A 26,390-nucleotide genomic window follows, 5' to 3' on the forward strand; every position below is an offset into this window, starting at 1 on the left:
GAGATCCCTCTTAAGTACTAAAGAGACACAAAGATGGGGGCCCTGTCACCCAAGGATTCTCGTAGTCTGGGTCAGGAGCAATGCTTGCTAGTGTAAAACTAAAGATTGCAGATGGAAGTGGAGTCAAGGGGAAAGAAGAGGGGTCTCTGATGCCAGGAGGAGCTGTCCTCTCTTCATCCTGCAGACACCAGCAATGGAAGGAAAAAGTGGCTTAGGAAGATTAAACTGGCCAGGATGTCTACAGGGGAAAATGGAAGTCTCAAAGAGGAGACTGCAGAGAGCTTCTGCACTAGCTACAGGTGGCTGGGAAGATGACAAAAGTGGAAGGACTCAGGGATGGTGATAGGTTGATTTGAAGACACAAATTCTACCAGAACATTACAATTCGATCTACTTTACAACCCACCAGGTAGCCAAACTACACAACACAGAGTCATTAAAACACATTCGTTTGGTGACAGGAACCCAGTTCTTTTCCCACTTTATGTGCCTTTTTTTTCCAAGAAGGTACCTACCAACCAGCGTCTGGTCTGTTGCTTGGGGAAACTGACTTTCCTCATCCAAAAGTGCAAGCAGGCCCAGGGGTTTCTGGAGGAACATGTCCAGGAGTGGCCGATTGTCCTCATAATCCACAGGGATGGCATCGATACCCTCATTCTGGTATTCCATCTGGAGGGAAATGGACTATGACTCACTCCAGCCTGAAACTGATCTTGGTACCCCCAGAATACTTTGGCCTAGACTTTCTGGGTCTGGCAACCTTGAATGCATATAGAAAACAGGGTGTGTTTATATACATAGTAAAGAAATCAGCTGTAGATCACCCTGCTGAAGCTGGGTGTGAGGTGTGACTTCCAGGGGGCCTGTGATAGGCAGCTTGTGCAAGCAAAGGTGGTCTCCTAAACACAGATTTGAAAACTCATAATTTAGAAACTCATGCGGGTTTTATGGTTGATACATTGTGTCAACTTGTGGAGTTTAGAAGCTTAACTAAGTAACTCAGCAGTTCTACATCCTGCGGTGAAAAGGACGCGCCCTTCCTGCTCTAGGATGTTGTTCATTGTATCAACTTGAGAAGTTTAGAAGGGTAACTGTGTGACTCAGCAGGGAGCCAGGGTCCTTACTTTGTATTCATCCTCAGCTTGTGGAAGAGGAGGGCATGGAAATGGCGTGGGTGTGAACTGATAGCCAATATACAATATAAGGGAGGAAAAGAGGCTTGCTTCCCCCGCTTGTGCTCTTGCTGCTTTCGCTGTCTTGGGCTGACTTAGATGGGTGCTCCTGTGCCATGCCACCCTGCCTTGGAGCCAGGTGATTATGGACTGAAACCTCCACAAGCCATGAGCTAAATAAACCTTCCCTTCCTTAATTTTGGGTGCTGGGTATTTTGTCTGCACAACCAGAAAAAAGTAACTAAGACATGTAGGAAAGGGAAACAATTTTTTATTTTGGTGGCAAATATACCTTACGAAGCAGACATCTTTCTTCTTGTGGGAATCATTTAGGGAAGGAAAACTAAGAAAAGTGCAGCTGGAAGGAACTTTGTAGAAACAAGGTAGAATTTTGTGCAAGGTGATGGGGGAGGATTGCATACCAGATTTCACCAGCCCCTGGGATAAAACCAGTACTGGCACAGTATTTTCACTGTGTTTTTGCCTTTATCTAGTCCCTCTAAATAGTTCGTATGTCTTTACTGCTGCATTTAAACAACTCTCCCTGCACCCACAGAGCCGGGTTCAAATGTCAGTTGTTGTATCTCCTTCACACAGAAGTCTTGGGGTTTACATAAGGGTTGGGGTGATGTGAGCTCTGATGCTGCAGGACAAAGACCTCTAGTCCTTGGGTCTACCAGCTTCTTACCCTCCTGCATTGACCCCTGGGACGAGGTGGGTGAGACCTCCATTACTAGAAATTCGAGAGCTTGTGTTGCTCCCTTTTGGAGAAGCCCCTCTGGTTCCTGGGAGGGTGGGTACAGAGGACAGGGGAGATAAGCATGGCCAGTGCAGGAGCTAAGAACCCCATTCAGCACATGCTGTGTCATTTTGCACATCATCATAGACTCGTTGGGATAAAGTAGAAGAGAATGAAGCATTTTGAGCAATATGCATGAAAGAGTGAGTCTCAAAGCAAGATGTAAAGAACTGGTGCGGCACCAGCTCCGCTGAAGTGAGGCAACATACGGTTCCCCAGAAACTATGAGGTCTTTTTTTCAGAGTAAATTTAGACTGGTTGTTACTTTGTTCTTTAACTTTAAGTTTATTGGTACCATTTAGGTATGCATAATGACCACACTCGTTATAGGGAATGTGTATTTGTATATGATATATCTTGTTTCCTCTTTCTTCTTTCCCATTCCCGTCCCCTTTTCAAACCTCCTCTCCCTCCCTGTTCACAAAGCTCAGTTTTCATTTTATCCTTCTTTTCTCATTTCCCCCCACCAAATGTAAATAAGAATATAAACGTACAGTAGATATTGTGAAACAGAAACTGGTTGTTTATTTTTGACATGACCATCTCACGAGTGGATTTGCTATAGTCTTTTGGGGGGTAACTGAAGATTACACTCAGGGCCTTTGCACTGAGCTATATCCCCAGCCATCTTTATTTTTTATTTTGATACAGGGACCCCCTAAGTCACTAAGTTTGCCAGGCTGGGTTCAAACTTGTAATCCTCCTGCCTCAGCCTCTCAGAGTGCTGAGATCACAGGCATATGCCCCTAGAGCAGGTCCCTCAAATCTTCTACCTGTTACTCTAATGGGGTTTTTACTTCAAATTGCAGGCAGTTTAGTGACACCCTTTCCCCATTAGATTTAGTAACTTCAGATTCCACTCTTACCTGCTCAAGAGCAAACACATGCTGATTGAAATAGTACTGGATTTGCTCATTGGCAATGTTTATGCAGAGCTGCTCAAAGGAATTTCTTTGAAAATTCTCAAATCCAAAAATATCCAAGATCCCCACATTCATCCCATGGTCTGTACTACTGCAGGAGAGAAATAAACAAAAATTTTTAGGGGAAGAATCATCCATGCAAGATGATGAGAACAGATGCACCTGAATGACCATCAACTCAGGTGAGAAAGCCATGTCCTACCACCTCCAAGGAGAGACAGTTTGGGTCCTTGGGTATAAAAAAATATATATGAATATTAGGATCATTTAAAACCTCACTTTGGAGCCCCTACATAAAATAGATGCAGGGGCTGTCACATCTGCATTCTCCCATCTACCTGCCCACAAAGCTTAACTGAGGTAGCACTCTTTGTTTACAGCGTGATGTCACTTCCTTCCTGATGCAGAAAACCTCTAATGCATAAGGGGAAAATGCAGTGCATTTTACCTGAGGGAAAATTACGCTTTAGAGCTTTTCATGAAATATCTCACTTGATTCTAAAATCACCATGAGGAGGACATTTGATCCTCATTTTACAGATGGAAACGTGTGACTCAGAGCACGCTGCTGATTAAGCTGTAGAGTATGGGGTGGACCCAGTTTGTCCAGCTCCTCACCGCGCCTACTCTCTTAACTGCTCCACTTGAGCAGTGTCATCAATCACTTGCCTCTCAGGTACTAAACACTTTGGCTCTCCTGGACCCTGGTGTGTCTTTTCAAGGAGAAAGCTGAGAGCTGTGCTAAAGAAAACCCCAGGGAGGATCAAACGCTTCCTCTTGCAAACCCTAAGAACACCACGTTGAAGACAGCCCTCCTGAACCTCTGCTTCCCTGGGAACTTGCCATATGTTTCTGTCTGGCTGCAAGAGTGTGTTGATGCGATTCACAATCCAGCTGAAGAGCCTCCCGTACAGGGCTTTGGACATGGCATCTCGGACGTCTGCAGCTCTGTCCACAGTGTTGGCACGGACAATGGTTTCACCCCTGGTGACCACACAGTGGGACGTGAGAGCCTCCTGCAGCTCTTCAGGGCTGATACAGAGAACAAAAGCAGCTGGAACAAAGAATAAAATGACATAAGGGGAATGTGGCCATCCTTTCATTCTGTTGTTCAACCAGCATTTATTCAACATCTACTATGTGACAGGTTCTGTCCTAGGCACTTCAAATTGAAATAAACAAGCAAGGTCCCTAAACCCAAGAAGCTGTCAAACTGATCTGAAGGTTCTTCACAAGTATTTGATGAAAAAATATGTGGAGGGATGGTGGAGTAATAGCTGCAGATAAGATTCTTCTCTTAGTCATGAAGTAAAGCCCATTAATATAATAAAGGCCCTAAAAAGTGCAGCAGTTTGATTCCATTCTTGGTAGAGAATTAATATGATTTCGGTTAGGCAAGAGCTAGCCAGAGAGCTGGGCTCATTCAGAGTTCCGTTCTTAGGTAGTTATTCAGGAGGTGCCCCAGGCATTTGGTATAACTGAATAATTTTGATTCAGCTCATTAATAGAAGGGAATACCTTCTGCTTTGCCAATGTGGTTCTTCTTTGGAAGGGAAGCTTTCTGGTTGTAAGAGACAAAATTTAATTGCCACCTCATGTAAAACAATTCACCTCTTGGCTCACTACAGAACAAATAGCTATAATGATGATTTTTTTTAAAGTGCTATTGTTCAACACAGAAAGGTTTTTACTCTATTTAAATCACTTTGCTTTTTATAACTAAGATTCTCATTGTTTGCACCACCATAATGATGGTGGAAACTTTAGGAGCAAACAGACGCCTGCCTTCTCTCCTGCAGATGCTGAGTCAGTGAAATCAACCTCCTGCATTTTTTCCAAAAACGTACAGAGGATTCTCAACAGCCATGGAATTCTTCTCTGCCGAATACCCAATCTACAGCTTGTGGAAGCAACACTGATGAGCCACAGTAACTTCTAGAAATACTAGTGAAAACATCCAGATCCAACAGATGGACAGGCAAGAGCTGCATTATATGCTACAGATTCTTTGAAAACTACGGAAATAAAGAAATACGTACGTGTACTTTAGCAACCCAATACACACACAGTTGGTAATTACCATTTTCCAAAGCTTCCGCATTAGGCACCTCACTCTTATCAGTTTGGTGCTGAGAAGAAATAGCTGTGAACTCAATGTTCCCAATGTTCAGAATCCCAGCCAGAATTCTGTACACGGAGTGGACTTCCTGAAAAGGACACCAAGAACCATGTTGGAAGGTCACTGCCAATGAAACCAACCAGGGCCTAGAACTACGGCATAACCTGCTAGTTATCCACCAAGTCCATTTGTTCCTTTTTTCTAGATACATACACAAGTCTATGTGTGTTACATAACTAAGTTTTAACGATGGCTCAAGCAAAAAAATGTGGGTCTCTTGTAGCGTGGGCCTTATGGGAGCAAGCATGCCTCCTCATTTTCACTCTTTATTGCTGGCCAGAGCTCCCAGCAGCCCGGCCTTACACACACCAGTGACAAGGGGCTTCGCACCAATGATGGGTCACAAGGAGTGGAGCCACCCTGAAGCCTGAACTTCTGTCCGGGAGTGGGAATAGAAGCGGGATCTTATCTTCTTTGTCCTTTATACTTTTTAGCCTTTTACCTTATCTAATACCAGCTCTCAAATTCAGGTATTTTTATTTTCAAAGCAAGAGAAGAGGTATTCCTTCTCTTCTCCCTTCCCCTCCCTGCTGCTCCCCTCCCCTCCCCTCTCCTCTACCCCTCTGTCTCCCACCTTCTAGGGCCTTCACACTGAGCTACTTCCCCAGTCCTTTTTAATTGTAATTTTGAGACAGGTCTTGCTAAGTCTCCAGGCAGGACTTGAATTTGCTGTCCTTTTGCATCAAGCTCACAGAATATTAGGATTATAGGCATGTGCTACCATGCCTGGCTCCTTCATCTCTTTTGAGTATAGTTTTCATGAAATATTTGAGAGAGCATACACTGATGGATGGCTAGAACATCTCAAAGCTACAAGATAGAGTCTGTGCTATGAATGAAGTCAGGAAATATCTTGAAGGCTCTTTAGAAACTAACTAATATGATAAGAAATATATATTTGGCTTTTGTCCCCAGTTCCTGACACAAGAACTTCTAAAATCCTTATAACTGTCTAAGTGCTGAGGGCAATGAGTACCTTTCAAACACACCTGAGTTCATGCTAGAAAGCTGTTTATCCGGGGCCTTTAGGTAGGTGAATAGGGTGGGGGTGCTGGTTGGTTGAGAAACCAGTCATGTAAGTAGACGGCTGAAACTTTCAGCACCCCCCTCCACCAAATTCTGGGCAGGGGAGAGGGGACAGAGATTGAGTTCATCACCTACGGCCAATAATTAATCATCGTGCATATGTAGTAGAGCTGCCATGAAAATCACCAACCAATGGGACTCAGAGGTTTCCCATGTGAGCCACCACCTAGAGGTGCAGGGAGGGTGGCATGCCCGGAGGGACGGCAGTGCAGAACACCTCACCATATATGTTGCCCTACATATTTTTTCCTTTTGGCTCTTCTAGTTTTGTCCTTTATAATGAATCTGTAACTGTAAGTAACATGCTTCCCTGAGTTCTGTCAGCCATTGTACAAATTACCAAGTCCAGAAAGAGTGTCATAGTAACCCCCAATTTACAATGTGTGGGTGAGGAGAACAGGAGGCCTGAGCCTGCTGCTTGATGTCTGAGGGGGTCAGTCTTGTGGGACCGAGCCCTTCCTGTGGGATCTGATGCTAACTCCAGGTAGACGGAATTGAACTGAGTTGTAGGACATTGAGCTGGTGCCAGAGAGTTAGTTGTTGGGGTGGGGGTGTTTCCACATATTTGATGTGAGAATTGTGAATAAAAGCAATTTAGCTTGCCTAAGTCTTATTTTTATATTGAAAATTGAATATATAAGCAGCATAATGCTTTAAAAACAAAGTCTATTACTTTTTAAATATGTGCATATTCTGAGCTGGATGTGGTGGTGCACAACCGTGGAGGCAGGAGGATCCCAAGTTCAAGGCTCCCCTGGGCAATTTAGTTTAGTTTTGTTTTTTTGTTTTTTCTCTGGTACCGGGAACCGAACTCACGACCTTGCGCTTGCCAGTAAGGCGCTTTTGCCGCTGAGCTAAATCCCCAGCCCCTCCCCTGGGCAATTTAGGAGGAGTCTGCCTCAAAAATAAAACGGAAAGGGCTGGGGGTGTGGCTCAGTGGCAGAGCACTTGCTTAGCATGTGCTGGTGAACCCCTGGGTTCAATCCCCAGTGGAGAAAAAGAAAATTATATATTCTATATGTGAAACAGTGAAATATCTAGCCAGGAAATTACTGCCTTTTATTCTTATAGATAGAGAAAGATACTTCCACAAAAATACTTTGGCCTGTTATTTGATTTAGTACTACACAGCAGCAAACTAACAGGAGCTGTGGTTAAACTCCTGAGAAAGCACTGCCCCCAAATTGAGCCTTCTTTAAACAGTGTCAGGAAAGCTGAACAGGGAACGCAGGTGGGAACAGTGACACCTACTGGCTACCTGGTAATGCTACAAAGACAAATAAGGATTTTAAGAAGAGCTTCCACTGCAGATAAATATTGTTCTTCAGCTTCTAAATCAAGGGCAAGATGTCATGTTTCTAACTTCAAGAATCACTGTTTAATCACACAACTTAAAAGTGGCTAAGGAGAACATCTACCAAATGAGTTTTCTGAGGCTCGCCTGGATTTACCATGACAGCACCTCATTACCTTGATCAACACAGTGCGAGGCTTGCTGAATGCATCAAGCCCCTCCCCAGGCAGACAGATCCGAGAGGGTGAAGCAGATACCGCCTGGCAGTGAGTTCTGCATGGGCTGCACCTGTTTCCAGCTATCTCTGGAGGGTATCTGAAACTTTCCTCACTCGTAGGGAAAAAATGTATTCCTCTGACTAAAACACACACAGCCCCATCGTGTATTAGGGCACAAGCCACAGAACCTCACTGTTATGGTTTGTCTATGTGTCCCCCCAAAGCCTCATGCGACCACGGGGCAGGCTTTTAGAGTTGATTGAAGTGTGAGAGCTACACCCGCCCTGGGGTGGATAGTTTGCATATGTAAGGGAGAGGAAAAGAGTGCTTGAGGCCATTCCTGGCTTTTGTGTTTTTGTTGACTTTGCTGTGTTCTGCCGCCCTGAGCTGCATCTCTCCGCCATGCGCCACTCTGCCTTATATTCTGCCAAGTACGGACTGAAACCTCCACAAACTGTAAGCAAAATAAACCTTTCCTTCCTTAATTTTGGGAGTCAGGTATTTTGTCCCAGCAGCGAGAAAAAAGTAATCAAGACACTCACAAAATAAGGTTTCTAGGCTATTCGCAACTGGGAGCATCCAGAGAAGAAAATGGTTGTTAATGACCATGCCCTTGAGACCAGCACTTCACCCTGCTGCTTCTCCAGAAACACCCTCTTCAGCATAGCGCCCAGGCCACCAACAAAAGTGGAGCACTAAATGTAGGACCTTCAGTTAAACTTCTACCTTCAAACACAGTGTGAATCACTGAAGCTAAAGGCAGCATGGGTGCCTTCCTTGATTCCGGGAGAGGGGGTAGAGAGACAGTGTTTGACACTTCCTCACCAGGAGTTATTAGCCCTCTCGCACTCCCCTATTCCCCAACGTGATTCCTTTATTCTCACCATCAGTGAAGCACTTCTTTCTTTTCTATAGACTCTTTCAATGTTGCCATGTCTTTTCACTTCCTATTGGTTTCCAACTTTCTATATAAAGTGAAATAAACTCATTCAGAATACAAAATATTATCCAGAAGACTGACAAGTCTCCATCTGGGTCAAATGTGTCTACTGCTGATGAGGGTGAATGCAATCTCCTCACAAATCTGCCAAAGCCCACTGCAAGATGCATGGCTTGGTTCTTCTCTCTTTCTCAGAGGCATTTCTCTTCTGCTGTAGGCATGTCCTAGATAATGTTGGGGCCAAGTTGAAATTTAAGAAGAACCTGAGGCCGATTCGCTGAAACCCCTCCTGGTCTGGTTTGTAGGTATCTCGGGTCCCTCTCACTCCTCAACCCCCAGGAGTTTACCTCCCCTTCCAATCTCACCACACCTTCTTTCTCCTCTGGAGGTCTCCAGTTTTATACCTGTTCTGCTCTCAGCACTGCATCAGGACCAGCTGAAGGTGTCTCACCACAAACCCTATTCCAGCATCTTTCTCCCTCATCCACAGAGGTTCACAACATCTGGTATCTTAAAAGTCAGTGGTACTGTGCACAATGACACAATCTGTAATCCCAGCTACTTGGGAGGCTGAGGCAAGAGAATCCAACTTTGAGGCTAGCCTGTGTGACTTAGTGGAACCCTACCTCAAAAAGTAAAACAAAAAGCCCTGGGGATGTAGCTCAGTAGTAGAGCCAGGTTCAGTCCTCACTATATACAAAAAAAAAAATGTCAGTGATATCCTATTGTCTGTGTTGAAGGCACTGAAAATCCTCAAGACTCTCTAGTTATAGTTTAGCATATAAAGCTTCTTCTAGCAGCACTCTGATTAATAATCTATTTTAAGGAAAAAAATAAATTTTGCCCTGAACTTCTCCCTTGCCTCTGCATCTATGGATCCACAGGGTGTCCAATCTCGATCATCGTATAGATCATTTACCAAAAGTTTTTTCCCTCTCTTTTCTTTCAGATTTTCATTAGTACATATTTTCAGTACACAATGTCTACATTCTTCAGCACATGGTGACTATCACATGTACATAATACATCCTCATTCTCTTGTGAACCCCCTCCCCTCCTGCCCCCTCTCTCTATCTCTTGAACCTCTTCCCATTGCAAAAACATCTACTCTCTGTTTGCTGTTACCTTTTATTTTGCCCTTCAATTACTTATGTGCTGGATTTCTCGTATAAGATATCATGTGATTTTTAAACTTGTGTGTCTGATTTATTTCACTTAACATTATGGTTTTATGGTACATCCATCTTCCTACAAATGACTCAGATTTACTCTTCTTTATTGCACAGTAGTATTTCATTGAATAGTTCTTATATAGTATTAAACATGTCTTTTAAAATTTGATTTATTTCATATACAAGTCCTATGTCTGCAAAACAAGCATAATATTAAACAAAATCAGTATGGTTTAACTCCACACATAGAAGTTGAAAAATACTGATCTTCACAGGAGTGTTTTCGTATAATCCCTTAAACGCCTTGCACGGAGCCATCATCATTACTGGAAGTCTCTGTCACTAGCAAAATTTCTTTATAGTAAACTCAGAGTTAAGTATCATTTTAGATACATTTAGCTGGTATTTTAGGATTAAAATCATCCTCTGAGTCCATACTAAAGTTGCTACTCATAATTTTCCTGGACAGGTTTGAGGAAAACTTAAAAGGATCCCTGCAAGGAATTAGTGATCTTCTAAGAAAGGGCAGGAGGAGTAAATTTTGATTGAATTGATCAGTTCATTTCAGCTCTGTGTAGAAATGTCTGTCAGAAAAGCTTAAGAGAAAGTTCTGTCACATCAGCCACATGGCATCTGCTGCCTGACTTCAACCAAATCTTTCTGAATTTAGTCACATTCCTGTGTTTATAAACACAAAGGAAACCAAGTTAGCCCAGCAAAACAGGTTGTCTGCTGAGAAATAAGCACAAAATGTAGGATCAGAAAGACAAGACCCAGACTCTTCATTCCATTTCTAAGGTTGCTAACCAACACACACTGGTTTATTTCCAGTGTGAATTAAGGTTGGACGCAGTGAAGATACACACACAGATATACCACATGCTCTGGTTAGTCATTAAACAGTCCAGATCAGGCACAAATGAGGAATCTTCACCAACATTTTCCTTTCTTTCCTTTCATATTCTTTGTTCAATCATTCATTCATTTATACTGTATTTTTTCCCCACAAGGGTTAGGGATAGCTTACTTCAAAGACATGTACTTAACATATTTAATTTATTCTGTTTTTGATTTTATCTTAAAATGGATCGTATCTGTTTTACTAATCCTAGTGGTATATTTTTATAGCTAGAATAGCACCACTGTATGCTTTCTTCTAGAGCTTGGTGCAGTCTCTTCACAGGATTCTATTAACCATCTTTGTTTTCACTGAAAGCAAAATATCATCAAGCCTATGGCCTGATTTCACTATGACTCTCATGCACGATTAAGGAAGCACACCCTGAACGCTCTGGCATAACCCAAGTAACTTTGAATGGCTCTATTGCCATCCCTACCATGCTTTGACTCTTCTGGTGACACATTTGATAAATGCTCTGTAGGGTAATAACCATAAAGGTCTTTTAACAGTGCTGGAACCTGTTTAATTGCTCTCCTCTAAGGAGCCAAGGGAAATATATTTCTATTTTTATCTGACCTTTGGGATTTTCCACAGTCTATCAGTTGAAAATCTGTGGGAGGCCAATAGGGAAAAGGTATAGCTGGCTAGAAAAAAGAAAGGTATTATTATGACTAAAATCAACCGCACTGGGGAGGGAAAGGCTAGCTAAACTCTGAATTTCAGAAGCAATTCTTTACCTAGAGTGGCTGTCCCAAGGTAACTGGAGTGCTTTTAATCTAATTCCTTAAGATTTAACACTCTTACCTACCTCCTAATCATTCACCCCCTTTGTTGGAAAAGCCAAAGAAACTATATGTTTTGCAAAATTGATGGCATGAAGCCCAGAAACTATGACACAAGGTGCCACAGAATGATATATGAGTCAAGGGTTATAAATACTGTCTGTCATCCTAAGTGTGTATTTAATAGTCAGCCTGCATCTAGTATGACGAAGGTAGTGTAATATTTGGAGCTATAGTGCGCAACTGTGGACATGAAGAACGAAGTGACTGGATGAAAGTCGAAGGGCTCAATTAATTTGTCTTGATGCACAAAGAGCTACTTGCGATAATATATTTCTATGGGCTGGGCATAACCTACGGACTCCTGTACTCCTATACACAATTCAGCTTAGTGGCTGGAACCCAACTCGGAAAAGGACAGTATTGTTTGGGTGTTTGTCACTTATAGGCATAGTGAATTGATACTAATGCATCATTTCACGATCCCTACAATAGCACTGCTACTTTATGTTTGCCTGAACACCTTTCTACAAGGTGTATTCTGTTTTCCGTCATTCTTGGATGGACCTGAGAATCTGTATTTCAAACAAGCTTTCAGGCAGTGACAGAGTTTCTGATCCTTGGACCACACTTTGAATAGCAAGATGTTGTTATAGCACCAACGAGGCATTTGAAAAGTACATATTCACCAGCTTCTGGAAGGCTGAGGCAGGAGAACAGCAAATTTGAGTTTCAATTAACCTGTCTCAAAATAAAAAATAAAAAAGGACTGAGGGTGTAGCTCACTGCGAAGGCCCTGGGTTCAAACCCAGTACCACACACACACACAAATATTTCTGTACATATTCTGCCCCGAGTTAGAATATCCACATCTTCCATCACATTCAAGAATATTAACATATGAATTTCTTTCTCTCTTGACAACCACTTACCTTCTCAGTGAACCCTATAATCCTGAAGCAATGCTGAATTGCTTCGAATTGTCTTCTGTAAGATTCCTTGGAGGTTATGTCCTGCATGACTCTCCCGGTTCCATCAGCTATGTACCTATCACCAAACACAGTGACCGTTGGCTTGGAAATAGCACCTCAAATGCCAGGACAGGTGCCATTTCTGCTCTTTTACAGTTTGATTCTGGATGGATGGGGCAACAATAGTGCAACCGTGGCTGAATAAAAAGGACGCAGTCAAGTTTTTGAACATTCCAGAAAACGCAAATGGGAGATGTGATTCCTGCCATCTTATCCTGCCTATTTAAGCTGAATAGACTATGAGCTTCTAGTTAGGAAAACAGCTCCATTTACTTCTGAATTTGTCAACTGTGAAATGCCCATTCATTCAAAATTAAGAAGCAAACCTCCTGACACTTACCTAGGAGGCTTTTCCTCAGGAAGTCTGAATTCAGAAAGTTTCTCTTGGTGATAAAGACCAGCATAAATGTAGTAAAATATGTGAAAATTTTTCTCTCCCCTGAGGAAAAAAGGAAGATACTTTATTAATGTCACCTTCTGGGTCTCTCCACTCTGAAGTAATTTATATCATTTCCTTTCTGTGCAAAAATATTATTTCATAGAAAATCTACACTTTTGGGCAATTAAATATGCTTCATCCCAATTATAGAACAGTAATAGTGATAAGATTCATATAATAATTGGCATAATTTACATTATTAAATACACTTATCTTTACTGCGAGCAGAAGGTGGCTTTAGACTATTTTTTTTTTTCCAGTTTTTTTCCAGTACCGGGAATTGAACTCACGACCTTGTGCTTGCCAGGCAGGCGCTGTGCCGCTAAGCTAAATCCCCAGGCCCAAAAGGAGGTTTTAGAGACTGGAACAGGTAACAGTTCAGGTTACACATATTAGAGATCCTTCCATTGCAGTGCCACAGCCATTACCTGGGCCACAAGCCTCTGTTTATAATTCCTGCTGCTTCGGAGACCATGAAGGCATCGGCCAAGTCACCTCCTACTGCCCTGAGCCCCAGGCAGGAAGTGACTTGCAGGCTGTACAGCAGGCTAGGGAGTGGAATTAGTTCATACCCGAGGTCTTGACTTTCAGGTACCAAAGTGTCACCCCTCAGTCCCCCTGGTCTCCTGCTTCTACCTCTTAGACCACCGTGGCCAATGTCCTTCTGGTCAGGTGCTTGCAGATAGGTGCCTGGGCTATGCAGCAGTGTTAGCTTATGATGCTTGAACAGAAACTTTTCTTACTATCTATCTGTATCCCTAAACATCCCTTCACATCCATAGCGTCATACAATATCCCTTAAATATATACAGTAAAATTTAGTTTTACAAAATAAAAATAAAGTTTAGTAAGAGATCAATTTTTAGTTGAGAGAACAAATGTGTGAGGAATGGCAGGGACGTGTAAGCCCCTCTTGCTGATCTTTTCACTCATTTGTTTAAAGTTCTTGCCAGTCTCTACCATGGGAGGACACTGTAAATGCATGGTAGGGGCAGTGCTGGGATACAAGCCAAGTCCTTGAACATGCTGGACAAGCAAGTGCTCGACCGCTGAGCTACACTCCCGCACCTGGTTCCTAAGCCAACCTGGGCCTATGGAGTCTGTGCGCCCAGTAGCCCCAGACTCGTCCACCTCTCTTCCTCTCTGCTCTACCACCTTAACCAGGCCAATGTGCTCGCTCTCTCCCATGGACTCAATGACAGCCTCTCGGTGATGCTGGCACAATGTTCTCTCCGCTGGCCCAAGAAGCATCTCCAAATGCATTTAGGGTTGGGTGACTCCCATGTCCCACAGCTTCCTGTGTCCTTGGAAAAAGGTGTGAAATCCTCAGCCTGGCTCCAAAGCTCTGTAGGGCCTAGTCCCAGTCTCATCTATGCCGCTCTTTCACTCCTCACTCCTGTCCCACTTTGTTGGCTGACTTGTCTCTGTCCTTGGATCTCAGATTAAATGTCTACCTGGGAAGGCCCTCTTTCCTCCTGCACTAGGTCATGGCTCTGCTCTGCTCTTCTCTCTCTTCTCTTCTTTCTCTTCTCTTCTCTTCTCTTCTCTTTTCTTCTTTCTCTCTCTTCTCTTCTTTCTCTTCTCTTCTCTTCTCTTCTCTTCTCTTCTCTTCTCTCCTCTCCTCTCCTCTCCTCTCATCCCCTCTCCTCTCCACCCCTCTCCTCTTCTCTTCTCCTCTTTCACCTTTCTACCACCTTACATTGCTTCCTGGCACTTCACACATTTCCCCTACATTTCATTTGTTCTTTTTACAAGGCAACCTTCCTGTCTCTCCTGAGCCACCATACTCTAAGTTCTGTGAATTCAGGCACCTTGTCTATCTTGCTTCCTCTTGAAACTCCAGCATATGGCAGGTACCAAGTAATGTGTGGCTGTGTGTATGGAACCATGTTCCCAAGGAACTCTGGTGTCCTGCAGGGGCAGTGAAATAGGACGAATGGCTCACACTCTGATAGAGGGCACCACACCAGACATTCTTTTCAGTGGTTTTATGTAAATGAACTCACTGATCCTTATAACATACCCCTGAAGTCAGCACAGAACCGGTCTATGTCACATCCAAGGTCACACAGCACCGGAGCCAGTATTAAACCCACAGCAAAGCCCACACTATCAATTATTGTTACCTATCAATATACAGTTCTTCTTAAAACAGAATAATTTTGTTTTTTTTTCTCTTCATCTAGGAAAAGTTAACATGTTGAATATTCTAGATGGTTTTTATAGATAAGTTCAAATTTAAGAGAGTCAATGATTTTTTGAGAGGATCTGCAAGACTGTTAAATTCTACCTGATCAATCAAGTCAGAGGAACTAGCGTATCTATTCCAAAAACACCCCCGAGCCCAGCACTTTGTACTCTGGCCTATAACAGCTTTTAGATAAAAACTCCCAGGGACCTTTGTTAAATAATTCCTTGCTCTTGGGGAGCCTGGAGATAGGGGGAGGGGAAATGCTAAAGGACAAGGATGCAAATGGAACCATGGAACTTGCCAAAGCCTCCAAGTTTATAATGCAGGGCAAAAAGTGATGGGGCAGTATGCTTACACTGCCTGTTTTATGACTCTGGATTTTTCAAGGAGATATTCAGAGATTCTTGCCCCCATCACAGCTCCAGTTGGTGTAAACATCATTTCCAGATATTTTCCAAAACGGCTTGAGTTGTCATTGATTGCCGTGCATGCGTTCCCAAAGGCCTCCACCAGGGAGTTGACTTGCAGAATTTTCTCTCGCAAGGTCTGATTGTCGGCCTGTGCCAAACAGAGAACAGTCAAGAGATGCCCGTGAAAGGTGACCCCAGCAACAATGCCGAGCATTGCCCACCTTGCACCCATGTTCACAGTGTCCTTTCCCTTCTCTATTGGGGGAAATTAGCATCCACTGGGCGTCAAATGGGCAATTCACCAGGTGTGTAGGAATCAGATACAGGTAGATCATGGCAGCAGTTTTTAAACCTTGCTGCACTTCATTTGAAGTCCTTGACAGGTAAAATATGAAGTAGTTTTGGTACCGGGAATTGAACTCAAGACCTTGCACTTGCCAGGCAGGCGCTGTGCCACTGAGCTATATCCCTGGTGAGAAAGATTTTTATATGGACAGATTTCATCACTTTCTCAGTCATTCTCGTCTATAAAATGTATTCCTTAAATTTTCCTGATCATGTAATACACTAAGTCTGAGTAGAAGTAACTACTAGACTGAATTTGCACTCATTCCTTCAGTGTCTGTTTGCTAAAATGGAAATGTTCATTTCCTTTACCTTGTACTCAGAGATTTCCATTTTCCACCCCTCACTCTCCATAGCAGCTCTGCCTGACCCTGTTCACAGTGTTTAACCACTTTTACCACTGAATGGCTAAACGCTTCCATTACACTGAAAACATGAAAAATTAATTGGCAATAATCTAGTAAATTCACGCTGGCATTGTTTTCCTCACTACATGAAATAAGGATGGCACACCGACATCTTAAGAGGTCTAGCCCTCAGGAGGCAAACATAACAACGATAAAATGTTTTTATGGAGCCCCTTCTCAAAAACAATACTTCCATCATTTATAAAATATGCAGTTGCTCTGTGGAAACTTCTAGCCATGATACGCAAAACAGGTAGGTCAGTACCTTTCCCAAGAAAGTCAGATGCTGAACAATCAGGTGGGCGCTTTCTGTCTTCCCCGAGCCACTTTCCCCGCTGATAACAATGCACTGACACAGAAAATGGAATGCAGTGTCAATGGAACAGTTCTTGGCACAGAAATCACTGGGCATTCAGCTATGGCTTTCATAGAACAGCCTGTACTGGACACCTTAATTTTTCATTAAGCAAGAAATTCACCCTCAGACTCTTTCTGTTTCGGTACACAGAGAACTTCTTCACTCCCTGGTACAGGTGCAGTTGTACTATAATCTATTTACTGATGGATACTTGAAGTTTTTCTTTTGTCAAACAATATTACAGTGAATAATGCTATACGTAAGTGGTTCTTTTTATATGCAGATATACTATATGGAGATATATGGATCATTATATCTATATGCAGGTTCATTGCAGAATGAATTCCAAGAAGTGGGGATGTTAGATCAAAAGGTAAAGATATTTGTAAATTTGATAAGTACTACCAAATTACTTTGCTAAGGACTCTAGCAATATGTATTCTCTTAGGGTCAGCAGTGAATTGAATTATAGGAGATCAGCTGTCAGAGACTTGAAGAATTGGTTATTGTCAGAAAACATGCAATATTTGGTGTCCAGAAGAAGGACAACACGATGGGGCAACTTCTCAACTTGAAAACCACATTTTCTCTCTCCATTTACTTCTTTTCTGAGAAACCTGTCAATGTTTCACAGGTCCTTGAGATGAGTAAGAACCTGGAGAAGCCCAATTTCTAACCTACAATGAATCCAGGTGTTCTGTTTCACAAGGTGCATTGTTAAAATTTTATTTATACCTCAATAAGCCCAAAAGTTTGGATTTCACAGGTCTCAAGAAATAGACACATGGTGATACTCTCTGAAAGCCTACTCACCAAATTGGATGACCTGCATTGCACACAGAATAAAGAAACAGAAAATAAATCTATTGACATCAAAGGTAGGATGCCACCATTGTGAAAGGGAAGTCTAAAAAGTTAAAATGTGTAACTTCGTGTCTCACTAACACTGAGTTTGAGGTTTATTCTCTCAGCAGCTAAACAGTGGGGCAACATCACTACCAACACAAGTATGAAATTTTTTTTTTTTTTTTTGTCTTTTTGAAACAACGTCTCATTATACAGTTCAGGCTGGTCTTGAACTCACTTTGTAGCTCAGGCTGGCCTCAATCTCACAGTGATCCTCCGTCCTCAGCCTCCCAAGCATGAGAGTTACAGGCGCACACCACCACACCTGGCTAAATTTTCATATATAAAGATCAACTCATGAAAATACTGAGACATTAATGGAAAGGAATTTCATTCGTACAGTTCTGCATCCAGTTTTTATTGTAATCATTGCCATGCAATCAGATAGTGCTTGCTCTATGTCCTCATTATATTCATATTGGAAATACCTTTATTACATTTTATGAGAGCAAGTGAGTGCTCTTGGTGTTTCTTGTAAAGGGATTTCTTCTTCTCCTGCTACTATGGCTTTATCAGCGTTTTGTGTGCTCGGAGCTGCAATTTCATTTCCCATTTCCTTGGGCAATTGCACTAGAAAGGTTTCAGGAAGCCTTAGATGTTGAAGAGGAAGATGAAAGATGTCTTACAAGTGACTTGGTAAGAAAGGAAGGTGAGTCCCTACCTGGTCTTTGCTGAAAGTAACCAAGCACTGGTAAGCAGCATCTGCCGATGCAAATATGTGGGGGGGATTGGAGGCGCGTCTCACCCCATGATACAGCCTGGAAAACTGAAGGAAAAGATAACTAATTTAAAGGAAGATTCTGATTCTCCACTAGACCATCTAAAGCTCTCACAATCTGTTGCCCAGGCAACCAGGGTTTTATCACTTGTTAGGGGACTGTGGCCTCCTCAGATGGCTCTGTCTTGGAATCTGCTGGCCAGAGTTCAAATTGTAGCCCTGCATTTATTGGCTTGTTGAGCTGGCGCAAGGGTGTTAACTTCTCTTTGTTAAGTCTCCTTGTCTACCAAATCGGTTTAATAATGGTGCCTGCCTCACAGAGTTGTGAGGAGTGACATAATCCAGTGCCTGGTGTACAGTAAGCACTCAACAATTTTTTTTTTTTTTTTAGCACTCAACAATTTTAGCTATTATTATTGCACCTTGCTTGAAAAAGTTACTCTCTGTTATAGTTGATACATTGTGTCAACTTGGGGTGTCTACAGGTTTGCCTAAGTGACTCAGCGGTTCAGCATCTTGGGGTAAGAAGAATATGCCCTTACCATCAGAGATGTTGTTTATTGTGTCAATTTGAGGTTAACTATGTGACTCAGCGGGGAACCAGGGTGCTTACTTTGTATTCATCCTGAGCCTGTGCGAGAGGAGGGCATGGAGATTATGTGAGTGCTACACACCCCCTGAGTGGGGGTAGCCTGCTTACAGTGTAAGAGAGGGAAAGAGGCTTGCTCTTCTCTGCTACTCCTCCCTTTTGCTCTTGTTGCTTTGCTGTTTTCTGCCACCATGAACACTTGCCCTCTGCCATGTGCCACTCTGCCTCGGAGCCAGCCGAGTGTGGACTGAAAACTCCACACACTGTAAGAGCTAAATAAACCTTTCCTTCCTTAATTTTGAGCGTTGGGTATTTTGTCTCAGCAATGAGAGAAAGGTAACCAAGACACTCTCCAAAGGTAAAATCTCCATTTGTTTTGCATTCTTATCTGTAGCTTGGGGTATACACCCTTAGAGTGATGTGGGTTTCATTAGCACATCTTCATTTGCCCAAGTGATTCCTTTTCCAGTGCTGGGGATGGAATCCAGGGCTGTGTGGATGCTAGGCAAACACTCTATTGCTGAGCTGCACCCCAGCCCATCCTTTGTGAGTTTTAATTTTCCATTAAGGAGCAATATGCTCTTAAAGTCTCCCTTACCTGTGGGGAATATATGCTGAGATTCTGGAAAGGGTTTAAGGCTATTAGGATGTCTCCAACATATGTGTAAATCAGCAAGTCTGCATAACGTTTCTGCAACTGATGAATAATTGTATCCTAAGGAGAGGATAAATGGCATGGAGAGAAAACACTGTATTCAATCAAGGTGGAGTTTCTAAAAACAACAGATTTATTCTTGCAAGAATATTTTCTCTAAAAGACTAAAGTATCCATTTAAATCACACAATGATCTTCATTTTCTGAAATGATTCAGATATTTGCCTTGAAAGAATTAAGAATAGAAATATGCTAGAAGAATTAGGATGTGGTTAGGGACACAGAGATATCCAACCAAGATTTTACTTGTTATTGGGGGGAAAAAAAGTGTTTTTTTTTTTAAATTTTTCTTCCAGTACCAGGAATCGAACTCATGCCCTTGTGCTTGCCAGGCAGACACTTTGTCGCTGAGCTAAATCTCCAGCTATGGAAAAAAGTTCTATTTAGAATTTGATTTACTAGGCGATTCCTAACAAAGCACAGAAAAAATAGCTATTTCATTTCTCAAATTGTTGCACGTAAAATCTATGTGGTAGGAATCTGAATTGCAGCATTTTGGTATCACACGTTAGTGGTGGAAGAGTTGACGTTAGAGGTCCCCAGAGTCAGACTCAGCAAAAGCAGGTCCAGTGCAATTAAAGGCTCCATTAACCATGCATATGTTAAAAAGGCATTATTACAGTTTTGAGATTTAGAACATGAGTATATAACTTCATGACTTTGCTAAATGTAGTTTCCCTTTATGAAGAACAAACAACTATCTTAATAGTTAAATGCAACTTTTTATTAAATGGAAATTAATTTCAGTGGATAGAACCATCATGAAGGCCTATGATAAACAAAGCTTTCTTAGAAAAATCCAAATCCCTTCTCTTCACCCCAGGGACTATAAATGAACACAACACACGATCATCATCTCAGTAACCAAGTGCACCCAGAGTTACCCATGGCTATCTAATTAAATTTTCAAATGACCTTAAAAGAACATGGCCAGCAACAGAAAGGTCAGACCATTTATGTGAAACAAAAGCCATCAATGAGCATTGTCTACTAAATATTCAGCACCTCATCCAGGACCTCTAGATTGACCAAATCGTCCTCAAGGCAGTATTTCTCAGCATTTTCCACATGATAGGGTCTTCCCGTATGCATCCTTTCATGCCTAGAAATGTACCAAGAGAGTATTAGCATTCAGACAGTAAATGATGTGTGATGATTCATTCACAATCCTATCATACAGTGCATTCAGAGACCTCAGAGAGAGTAACAGCAAGTCCAGGCCAGATGCCCAAGCCCTTCCCTGTGGAGCCAACAGAGAAGGAAACCCCATAGCTTGACGCTCTTTTCTGCTACAGTGAGGAGCATTACCAAGGGGGCCCTGTATCACATATATTTTCTTTCCTTCAATTCCAACTGTAGCCCTTCCAGGGATACATATAACCCTACCTTTTCTCTGCTGAGTATGATGCAAGATCACTGTTTTTCCACATGCAATATTTCATATAAAAAAGACCAAGTCATAAAAATGCTGCATCCTTAATAGGCAGGAATTTCACTGTCTCCATTCTGTACCCTGTTTTTATTATAGTGATAGAATTTTTGCTTGTGTAAGGCCCTAGTCTGCCAACACCATTCCCAACTTTCTGAGGTATTTTTAAAACTGCAGAATAAATACCTAAGAGTTGGTCATTGTTTATATTTCACTTATTTGTTTATTTGAATTCCCTTTGTAATTTCTGCCCCATCCCAGTCCTCTCATGGGGTGACCTCTACTTGGCAGATGTCCTTCCAGTCTATTTTTAAACGCTGGCAAAATATGTAGATGTATACATGAATAAGATATAGATTCTGTAGGTTTAATTTAAAAAATTATATTATACTCCAGGTTTTATTCACAAACTTACTTTTTTCATTCAGCATTATGATTTTTTTCAAGCAATTTATCAGTTATCTTTTTTTTGTGTGTGTGCAGGGAATCAAACTCCGGACCTTGTGCTTACCAGGCTGGTGCTTATGCAACTGAGCTATGTCCCCGGCCTGTCTATCAGTCATCTTAACCTGGATAATACCTCACCATATAAATATATGCCAACTGATTTGCCCATTCTTATGTTGGTCAACATTTAGGTTGATTCCAATTTTTTTTTTTTGCGGCTACACACAAAATATCACTCAATATCTTTATACACATCTTTTTGTGTATAAATGTGAGATTTTTCTCTGAGGGGGCATTGCTCACCAGACAGTTTAAAAAGTTGGTTGGTAATAACAACAACCCACTTGCTACAGTACACCAAAAAATAGCTCTTTGAGGCATAAAATTAATTTCAGGTCAAAGCAGACCTTCCTTTCTTACCTTTCCTAAACTTCTCACTGTTCAGTATGGTGTTGAGGAAAAACACCGATCTAGAAGTTCAGAGCTCTGGGTTCTAGTAATGCGGTATGAGACGCTCAGCAATCCTCAGTCAGCCAGTCTCTTAATTGTCTAATCTATAAATAGACTCATTCATGACTGGTCTATCCATCCCACAGGTGGTTGGTAGCATATAAGTCACAGATATAAAAATGCAAAAGAAGCCGGGAGTGGTGGTGCATGCCTGTAACCCTAGCACTCAGGAGCCTGAAGCAGAAGGATCGTTGTAAGTTCGAGGCTAGCCTGAACCACATAATGAGACCCTCTCTCAAAAAAAAAACAAAAAACAAAGCAAACCCACAGAAGGGCTAGAAAAATGCACCAAGTCCTATGTTTACATCTTTGTCCAAATCTAGAATCAACACATTATTAACCATTAATTAAACAAAGCTCCATGTGAGAGATTCTCTCATGTACTACAAATTCACCAGGAGAGAAGCTTCACAACTGGGTTCTTCCTGGTCAGCTGGGATGCCCACCTTTATCATGGCTGAACAGGATGTCACCCACTGATACAGTTCTATTGAGCCAGGTGCAGAAGTGAGTTATGCCTCTACTTTTTCCAGAGAGTACAATGTAGAAGTCATGGAATCTTGATGTACAGCTGCCCCCTTGCTACATGTAGTTCACAGAAGTGGGTAGAAAGGAAGATGCAAATTTATTGGCTCTATATATTGAGTTTTGAGCTTATAACACAGTGGAAAGAGGCAAATAAAATGTTGGCTTTTCTCCTGCTTGTTTCAAGCCTATTGAATTAAGTCTTCTTTCCCAATCTCTATCACTGATGGATTTGAATAGGGGAGATTACAAACATGCTATTAGGTACTTCCTATACTAGGACCAGTTTTGCTGTTATTCATATAAGGGGCCCATATAGAAGGCAGTTTAATTTTATTTAATAAAATAAAATTTATAACCCTGGTATTTTTATCTTTTTAAAAACTCTTTCTTGCTACTGTTTGGGAGGGAATTTTTTGTTTGTTTGGTTTCTTTGTTTGTTTGTTTTTGAGACAGGGTTTCACTATGTAGTTCAGGCTGGCCTTGAATTCACTGTGTAACCCAGGCTGCCCCTGAGTCAGAACAATGCTTCTGCCTCAGCCTGCTGGATGCTGGGATTACAGGCGCGCACCACCATGCCTGGTATGACCTAAGCACTTTTAATTATCAACCAGAACAATTTATTCATTAGTGTCTTTGTATATTGGTGATGACAAAGAGAAATCAAATTCGTATGAAATACAGATTTTCACTGTAACTCAGAGCAGCTCCCTACTTCTAGCTAGCCACTTCACTAGATAAAAGAGCAGAAAGGTGCGTATTTCTGGTCAAAACCCCTATATATACCTAAGCTTTTTTTTTTCTGCTTGAAGTTAATTGTCTGGCAAAATTACACAGTGCTTTCATGCTTTTTAATAAAATAATGAAATTCTCCTCATATTGAGTTCAGCCAGTTTATCTCCTTCCTAAGTTTGTGTCTTATAATTGTGTGAAATAAGTTAAGTTGGCATTTATTCTATACAGCACTTGACAAAGAAAGTCAAGAACTAAAACTTTGTCAGCAGGTCTGGCTCCTGTCAAGAGGGAATGAGTAAGCATTCTTCCTCTGTCTGTCCACCAGGTGTGACTAAACACCTTGGGCAGACAGCAGCTGTCTCAGGACTCCGAGAGCAGAATAGTAGCAGGCAGAGTGGGGAAGGGAACAAGAATTCAAAGTGCCACTGGATCCATGGTGTGCTTCCCAGACACTCTTCACTGCGACTGAGATGTCATCTGAACCGTATCCCGAAATGTCAAGCTTCGTGTTGGATGATATTCTCAGAGCCAACTAAAAGGGAAGCACTGCAGGGGAAGACCTCCACTGCGACCTTTCAGTGTAAGCACGCCTAACACCAAGTCACCAGGTTGGGAATTAGTGTCTTCCGAGCCTATAGCAGATTTCCATATGTTGCAGCAATCTATCTGCCTGTAGCACAAACATAGCCTCTAAGAATCATGCAGACGCTGTCTGGAGATCTGAGTTTGACTCTCATGCCAGTTTTCACCAGTAATATTTCATGAACAAACAAGCAAACCCACCAGCTTTTAAAAGATTTTACCTGCTGTTATTAGCAGTGTGTAACCTCTTCCCCTGCTTATGGTCAGTTAAGTTGTTTATTGTTTACTCTAAAAATTGACATTGATCACCTAGAAGCTGATGTAGATACAAGATTTTTCCACTCTGATAAAGATTAGTCCACTTTCCCAACCAGAAAATATATATTAAAAAAAAAAAAATATATATATATATATATATGCCTACCCAACTAATATTCCTCTAAATCTGCTGCCTGACTTACCTTCCTTTGGCCATGGGGCTTCAAAAGCTTATTACCTTCCTTTGGGTTTGGAGAGTTTATTGAAGAGAAACATTACTGATTCCAGTTTCCTTTTAAAACATTATCTTAGATTTTAGACACACTTGTAAAAATTGTTATGTTGTTTTATATTTTTCCATAGCTAAATTTAGTGAAAATAAATTTGGTTTAAATTTTTTCAATTTCCTTGCATTAGATGACTGTCACTACCGGTAGTAACTCCAATCGTAAATTTTCTTCAAATTCGCATACTCCACCTAGTGTCTTACTTGAGAATAACATCTACTACCAATTTTTGCTGAAAAATTCCTATTTCCTGTAAAAATTACTAAAATGTACTTGAGTTGAGCATTCTAAAGAATAGAGAAATGGAGGGAGGGAGAGGGGAAAGAGGGAGAGAGAGGGAGAAAGAGAGACTGATTCTGTTACATCAAGAGTATATGTAAGGTGTTATAATTTTAATGGCTCAAAGACTTCTTCACATTCCAGGAAAATGTATATTACATATTTCTAGATTTACAACTGTGGTTATGAGGCACTCAGTATGTTGGCTGCCATGCCTCACTTCTCAGACCAGTGAAGTGTTGGAAGAACTGAGGCTCCAAGGGAAAGATTTGCTTCAGATTGGTACCAGGAGTTTGAGCTTGGTACGGTAGTGGAGCGGGGTGCAGGCTAAGGGTAGCCCTAGGTTTTTAGGAACCTCCTGTATCAAGCATCTTTGGCACTTCATGAAGTGATCATTCAGGAGCCACTGATTTCCACAGGACCCCAGGAATCATCAGTGTATGTAATATGAGTGGGACGCACACATGAGTGCAGGCGTGTGTGTGTGTGTGTGTGTGTGTGTGTGTGTGTGTGTGTGTTCATAGGCAAAATAAGGAGGGAGACAGCAAGGCCAACTGGGGAAAGTATGGTAAGTAACCAGGAAGAAATCTGTTTTTAAAGGTCACTGCTGCAGGTTGAAAAGAGATTTAAAAAACAAAACAAAACTGAAGTCATTGCTTAAATTAGCCTCCGGCAAATTACAAGGGCAGAATCAAAATCCATTAAACAGAGCAGGAAAAAGAAAAAAAAACAACCTAGCAACTTCTTCTACCAAGCAACACTTAAAGTAGACCTCTGGCATTTGCGGGCTTGACATTTGCAATTGCAGCAAGCCCCAAGCCACCCGCAGGGGCAGAACATGCTGGAATTTGTTGTCTTGAGGCTCACAGTTGAGTTCATGGTCATGGCAACTGACCAGGGCCTTCCCACACCCCAGGAAGTAGTGTTCTCTTTTCCCCATAACTCTTATAAATAATTAAATGCAGGATTTCAAGTCTACTTCTTTGAACTTTAGCCATCAGATGATATACCACGTGATACTAATGAATTCAAGAATTTACAAAACTAGTTTTTTGAAGATGTCCTTTTGAAGGTCAAGGAAAGAGGGGCTGATGTCAAGGAAATGAGCAAATTGTTTAAAAGCATCCTTGACAGTTGAAGCAAGCATGTAGCTTCAAAGTATTGTTTATGGAATTTTAGAGTTTTTAAATCTCCTTTAAGAGAATCAGCCTTGGATGCATAACTGTTCTACCTAAATCGAATATTTGCCATGTGTCTTGGTTACTTTTATCATTTCTGAGATGAAATACCTGATGCCCAAAATTAAGGGAGGAAAGGTTTATTTAGCTCACAGTTTGTAGAGGTTTTAGTCCATAATCGGCTGGCTCCAAGGCAGAGTGGCGCATGGCAGAGGGGCAACAGTTTCTGGCAGTGGAAGGCAGCAAAAGCAACAAGGGAGGGAAGGAAAGAAAGCAAGACTAGCCTCTCTGTCCCTTATACAGTATGCAGGCTACCTGCCCTAGGGTGAGTATAGCACTTACAACCTTAACCCCAGCATTGGGCCATGAAGCAATCTCAAACTTTAGATTCAGCCACCTCTGAAAGCCTGTCCTCCATGACTGCATGAGGCTTTGGGAGGGACATCTAGAATAAAGCCTTACACCATGGCAGAACTGTAAATTACTGGAAAAACTTAAATTCCAGTGGTTTATGCATACACTATTAGCAGCAGCAGGTGAGGATTTTGATCAAGTCTCAGATACTGTGATGTCGTTTATCCACAG

General features: G+C 41.8%; 1 protein-coding gene across 1 annotated transcript in view; it reads right to left on the reverse strand.

Annotated features, from left to right (window-relative positions):
* The window catches only part of Myo3b (myosin IIIB), a 417,836-nt gene that overhangs the window by 193,135 nt on the left and 198,311 nt on the right, over window positions 1-26,390 (reverse strand). The window contains exons 11-21 of the mRNA XM_013518810.1: window positions 20,581-20,677; window positions 19,459-19,575; window positions 18,215-18,319; window positions 16,555-16,638; window positions 15,483-15,685; window positions 12,838-12,936; window positions 12,399-12,513; window positions 4,975-5,101; window positions 3,738-3,948; window positions 2,838-2,985; window positions 516-669 (exon numbers count right to left, since the gene is read on the reverse strand). Of these exons, the coding sequence (XP_013374264.1) occupies window positions 516-669; window positions 2,838-2,985; window positions 3,738-3,948; window positions 4,975-5,101; window positions 12,399-12,513; window positions 12,838-12,936; window positions 15,483-15,685; window positions 16,555-16,638; window positions 18,215-18,319; window positions 19,459-19,575; window positions 20,581-20,677 (1,460 nt within the window). The remainder of the gene's footprint in view (window positions 1-515; window positions 670-2,837; window positions 2,986-3,737; window positions 3,949-4,974; window positions 5,102-12,398; window positions 12,514-12,837; window positions 12,937-15,482; window positions 15,686-16,554; window positions 16,639-18,214; window positions 18,320-19,458; window positions 19,576-20,580; window positions 20,678-26,390) is intronic.

This window comes from Chinchilla lanigera, unplaced genomic scaffold (genome assembly GCF_000276665.1).
Source record: "Chinchilla lanigera isolate Chin_1 unplaced genomic scaffold, ChiLan1.0 scaffold00048, whole genome shotgun sequence".
NCBI classification, from domain to species: domain Eukaryota; kingdom Metazoa; phylum Chordata; class Mammalia; order Rodentia; family Chinchillidae; genus Chinchilla; species Chinchilla lanigera.